This window comes from Acanthisitta chloris, unplaced genomic scaffold (genome assembly GCF_000695815.1).
Source record: "Acanthisitta chloris isolate BGI_N310 unplaced genomic scaffold, ASM69581v1 scaffold17063, whole genome shotgun sequence".
Taxonomy (NCBI): Eukaryota; Metazoa; Chordata; class Aves; order Passeriformes; family Acanthisittidae; genus Acanthisitta; species Acanthisitta chloris.
Window position 1 is genome coordinate 47,709 of NW_008666736.1, and position 5,951 is coordinate 53,659.

At 46.5% G+C, this 5,951-nt stretch overlaps 1 protein-coding gene across 1 annotated transcript in view; it reads left to right on the forward strand.

Annotated features, from left to right (window-relative positions):
• The first annotated feature begins 3,628 nt into the window (after positions 1-3,628).
• The window catches only part of DCX (doublecortin), a 70,885-nt gene continuing 68,562 nt past the window's right edge, over positions 3,629-5,951 (forward strand). The window contains exons 1-2 of the mRNA XM_009072259.1: positions 3,629-3,798; positions 5,311-5,701. Of these exons, the coding sequence (XP_009070507.1) occupies positions 5,338-5,701 (364 nt within the window). The 5' untranslated portion in view covers positions 3,629-3,798; positions 5,311-5,337. The remainder of the gene's footprint in view (positions 3,799-5,310; positions 5,702-5,951) is intronic.

Sequence of the window (5,951 nt, forward strand, 5' to 3'; positions counted from 1 at the left end):
AGATTGAGGGCATCTGCCAAGGGTGTGGGGCCCCAGCACAAATGCACTGATTCAGCACAGCCTCTGGGGTCTGGAGGAGTGACAGGTCTCACCCAAGGGACACTGGTGCTGTAGGGCACAGGTGTGTCCACACTGCCAGCTGCTTGGAGCTCAGCTTCTGCTTCCACCCTCTCCTCCTTCCCCTGATGAAAACTTTATTCCTGCTTCTCCCTGGGGTTTCCAGTGATTCAATCTGTAGAAGGGTCCAGTCCTCTAACTTCAAGGTCTGAACAGCCTTGGCGTGGGGAAACTGTGCTCTGGAGGTATTCCTCCACCCTCCTCTCCCCAGCGGCTGGGCTGATTTTGGCTCTCTAGCATCGGTATTTAAAAGGCTTTCAGATGTGTGTGGTCCCTATAAAAATAAATCTCTAAAGGAAACAAATGTTATGTGATGAAAGTTTGCCAAGTCCTCGTTGCTTATTAGCTCACAGTATTATGTAGGAGAAACAAAACTCTATAGTCTGATATAGGATAATTCTTCCATAAACTCTCAGCTCATTTTAAGATTCAGATTTAAAGGCTGTTGCTCTATAGGGTCAAAACAGCCATTGACTTTGTGGGCTTTCAGTCATTAGTGCTTGGACACATTTGGCAGAGTCCTGAAAGATTAATTTGTCATTTCAGAGGGTTTTGGTGTGTAAGTTCACATCAAGCAAAGCCTTGAAAGCAGTGATTGGGGATGGCAATTTCAAAGCAGTCCAGAACAACAGAGGTTAAAATACGAAATATAATTAAATGTGTGCTTCTAAATAGACTGACTTGAAAATGTTCATCCAAGGCATCCTTCAAAAAAAATGATCACTTGATTTTCCATAATTCTCATCTGTGGCACAGCCAGATCTTGGATATTTATCACCCAAACTTACATCCTGATCAGAAAATGTACTGTGCTATCAGACGCAATTCTCTATAGAATTCAGGAAGCTGAATAGCAAACTGGGCATTGACATAGAGTACTTGAGACTGCAACTCCTAATGATGCTAGAAACTGGATTTTCTAGGTGTATGTGAAAAAGTTAACATAAAGCATTCCCACAATCCCTTTTACCTGCAGTCTGTCCCTTTTCAAAGTGTTACAGTTGCTCAGCATTGTCAACAAACATATCTTTACATGTATTTAGTTACACAGGCAGAAGTCGCAGTATTAGCTTCTTGGAGGAAAGATGATTCACTTGATTGAAAGCAGATAATTTAATCTGAAGAGCTAAATTTATATTTCCTTTATAGCTAGATGAAATTATTGATGGGAAGCAGAATTTTCTTTCCAATTCTCAGTCACCCATGCTGCCTGAAATTGTTTAGATTATGATATCTCAGAGGGTGAGTCTCTTCTGTTGGGTTTGACTAGCATTAACTCCTTAAGGCCAATGAAGAAGCTCTTGTGCCTGACCAACAGAAATTAAGTCAGGAGCAGGCCCTTGTATTCCTCAAGAAAGAGCTACTGATTCCCATGCCTTTTTCCAGCACCCAACCAATGTCTGTAGTATGAGGTGATCCTGTTCTCACTTGAAGAGAAGCAAATATGGTGTGATTTCCCTGAGAACATGTAAAATCAGTCTGGCTCCAGGGCTCTTCACCTCCAGTGGGGCTCTGGCTGCTGAGATCCTTCTGGGCTTGGGGCAGGATTAAAGGAGGACAACTGTTTAGGAGTAACTCAAGGTTTTACCCAAGATAAACATTACCATAATTTGCTATAGAAAGCTTATCCTTGTCAGGAAAAAGTATCAGGTCTCTTGCTGGAGTAATCCTGTTTTTAAAAGGAAGTGCAAATCCTTCAAAAAACTTCAGGCAGTGTCCTGAGGAGACACACTCTTATAGACATGCTGCATCTCACCAGTGGGTATGGTCTCGCATGTAGAAAGAAGTCAAGAGCCATCTGTTAATGCTGTTTGACACTCTTTGCTGTCCTCAGAATTTACCACACAAGTCAAACTAGGGAGATGAGTAAGTTGTGGTACAATTCCACTGGGTTTACATCATCCTGCCAGGTTGCTATGGGGTAGTATCCAGATCCTTAGGCATCATCCCACTCATCCTCTTCTCTGTCAAAGCTCTGGGCCACTGATGACTGAATTTGGTCTCATTTTCTCTATTCTTGCTGTTACTGTACTTGGCACATGCATAATGACTTATATCTTTGGCAAATTTTTAAAGCATGAATAAATTTATATTTACAGCAGTATTGTGGGAAAGGAAAGAATTGTTAATCCTGGACAGATTAATCTTGTGGTGATGAACAGCCAGGAATTATCTAATTTGGACTAGGATCTAATGGGAAGGAGAACATTTGAAGTCCCAGGTACCCTCTTGCAACTGCATCCAGAGACCTACTGACATATGCCCTGGAGAGCACAGACCCTGTTCTTCCCCAGGGTCCTCTCAAGTGCTAATTCCCCAGGAAGGAGAGCAGATTTGTGGTCTCCATTGTTGTGATCTCACCATGCACATAAGGGAGCATCCAGAAGCTTTAGCAGAGGATGCATGGAAACCTTTGAATAAAAGGGTGGTTTCAGGGAATAAGAAACTTTTTACAAACGTCATGTGTGAAAGTTGCTGGCAAACAAAGATGAGCTCTCAGTGGGTTTGTGTCAGTGTTGCCTGGACTATCATGTACAGGGCAGACAAAGCTGGAGTAAATACTAATTTCTTCTGTGTAAATGTGATACTGCTGTGATGTGCCAAAATGACAACATCTGATGTTTTCACTCAAAACAGACACAGCGTTGTTAAGAAAGACTTCCTTCTACAGATGGGAAGACTCTCCCATTTCCAGCTCCCATTCTTTTCTAAAGTAAAGATGGGGCCAGCCTCAGTGGACTTAGGAGCAGGGTTAGTGGTGCTGCTTTTCTAACTGCAGGATAGAAATCTCCACCCAGAAAGCAGGTGAAAGATTTTGCTGTCAAAGTCAAAGAGTCCAGTACAATTTTTGTAACAGCTGGGTCCTCCTGCAATGGAATTGGAAAATAAACTTCTCTTACTTTGGGATATGAGCCACAGTGGATCTGTTGGGTTAAGCCTGTGTCGAATGACTCCATCCTGAACCCCCTGGGAATTTGAATGAACTGGGATTCAGCGCTCTGGCTTTGGCTTGCATCCAATGTTAACAGAGAAAAAGTATTTAGGGGCACCTCATGCAGAACCACCAAGTGAATTCTCCCTTAACCACGAATGCTATGTAAAACCAGTACAGGAGCAGGACTGTGCCCAGTTCCACCGGTCAACAGTTTTCTTCGTTGCCTTCCTAATGCACAGGAGGCTTGTGCCAGCATTATAGCACACTGTGGGATTGCAGCTGTGACCCCCTTGTACTGCTAATCCTGTAGTATTGGTCAATTACCTTTGTTAAAATTTTTTTCTTTTTTTTCCCTTCTCTCTCTCCCCTCTCCCCCCCCTGCCCCCCCCCCCAGTGGGGCCAGATTCTTTCTTGGTGCAGCTGGATTCAAGGGGAAATTTGCATCCTTCCAAACATCACCCCCAAACTTGCCCCTTTAAACTATTTATTTACCCATCTATTAACCTATCCAGAGCTGGAATGAACACGCTGTTTTCCTCTCAAACACAGACTATAAGCAGACGACTGACGGTGAGAGTAAAAACCACTGAGGCAAAGTTACCGTGAAGGGATGGAATAAGGCACTAGGACCTAGGAGGCGTCTCATCCACCCTGGCAGGAATTTCTTGCTTGGAGCTCAGACAACAAAGGCAGAGTGAGCCTGGTTTTCTTTCTCTCAGCATCTCCACCCTGCGTGCTGAAAACCGGTGAGTAGAGCTTTTTTCAGTGATTTGCATGCAGAAAAGTAACAGAAAGGAGGAATCTTTTCTTAGTATCTTACAGCATCTGCAGTTCATTTTAAAATGAAAACCCCTGCATCCTCTGATTCATTCCCGAAGTTGGTTGGATGTTTCATTGTTCAGTGCAAGACACCAGACTGAATCTACCCCAACTGACATCGTGGGGGTAATGTTCCCATCTTGGGGTTTCTGTGCAGATCGTCTGCATTGTCATCTGCTGCACTGCAGACTGGGAACAATGATTTTTTCTTGCACAGGTCACGTTGACATTGTAAAATACAGGGAAGGAGCTTCGTTCTGGCAAATGTAAGGGGTGTGGAAGAGATAGCAACAGCTTTTCCTAGATTTATACCTGGCTGCCAAGTACTGGTGTAAATGTCTTTTCAGCCCTGTGTTAACATGCAAAAAACATACATGAGTTGCATGTTCCTGGTTCTGCTGGGGGAGTGGAAGGGTCCCTGTTGAAGGGCTGGGGGGTTCCTTCTCCTTTTGTGTTGGGGTTTGGTACGGGAGGAAGGTTGTTCTTGAGCATAAACTAGAGACTGTGCAAAATTCCTGCTTGCTGGGTGTCAGCTCGCCTCGGCTTTTCTGTGCCGGGAGCCCCCGTGCTCAGAACAATGAAAGGTGAGGAGCAGGGGCGGCGTGTCCCCGGGGCACGGGCACTTCCAGCAATTAAATCACTTAGGGCTGGAAGGGGGGTGGAAATAGCCCCTTTATTTTCTACTCCTCATTAAACGAGAGCAAAAATGCAATTCAGAGGAGACTCGGGCTGAAAAGAGCTTACCGAAGCTGCGTTTCAATGACAGATTTTTCTTTGCAGTCATTTCTTCTTGGAGATGTAGGCTGGTCCTGGGAATTGATTGATGGGCTAGGAGGGGGCTGCGGATAGGGGGAAGGGAGGGCTGGATCTCATTGCTAACCCTTATTGAACAGGCTGTCACAAAGAAACTGCTTATTCCCTTGTGACCATTCTTTCATAAATGCCAGTTTATTCTAATGTTAAACATTCAGATGCTCTGGGTCCTTCCGTGATTCGACAGATTGAAGGGCTGACTTACTGGGAACTCCTTGTTTTCTGTTGCCAAAGGAAACCTCACAGGGTTCAGAGGTTTAATTCATTGCCAACTGGTGTTTGGATGAGTTTTTGGGGGCTGAGTTGCGATTGCCATGTATTCCTTTGGCCTCAAGTCCCAATTTACTGCACTTTGAAAACTCCCAGGTGCAGGAGCAGACAGATCTCTAGAAACGTGCTCCCTGCCCCCAGTAGTTGGATCCTTTTCAAAATGCGAGGACCCCTCCTACTCTCAGTCCCCAGAATCGATACAAATCTGGGTCAGGGGAGGGGGAGCTTCCCAAATGCATCTGTCCTGCTCCAGACACAGCCTTTGCATTAGTGTCTTTTTCTCTCTGGATTGTGGCTCTGCTGGGCTCTAACCTGTCCCTCTGCACTCCTTCTCTCCCCATCTCCTTCCTGCCCAGCTTCAGATCTTTAGGGTTCACCAAACTATGGAACTTGATTTTGGACACTTTGACGAAAGAGACAAGGCGTCCAGAAACATGCGAGGCTCACGTATGAACGGGTTGCCCAGCCCCACTCACAGTGCTCACTGTAGCTTCTACAGAACCAGGACCTTACAGGCACTGAGTAACGAGAAGAAAGCCAAGAAGGTGCGTTTCTATCGCAACGGGGACCGCTACTTCAAGGGGATTGTATACGCCGTGTCCTCTGACCGCTTCCGAAGTTTTGATGCCCTCCTGGCTGACCTGACCCGGTCCCTGTCCGACAACATTAATCTGCCTCAGGGAGTCCGTTACATTTACACCATCGATGGGTCGCGGAAGATCGGGAGCATGGACGAGCTGGAGGAAGGTAATTCGCATCGCTGTCTGGTGCAATGAGGAGGGGGTGGGGAGGGGGCTGCACCACTCGGGGCCGCCGAGAAGGTCACATTTCCCCGGGCGTGGGGGATGTGTCTGCCCCGCTGTGCTGAGCCTGCCTGCTCGCGGCCCCTCCGAGCGGAGCGGGCGGCGGCAGTGCGGGGGGGACACCCCGCGGGGTCCTCTGCGCGCTCGCTCGGGTGCAGATGTGCAGAGAGGGGTGTGTCCGTGGCTTGAGGCTG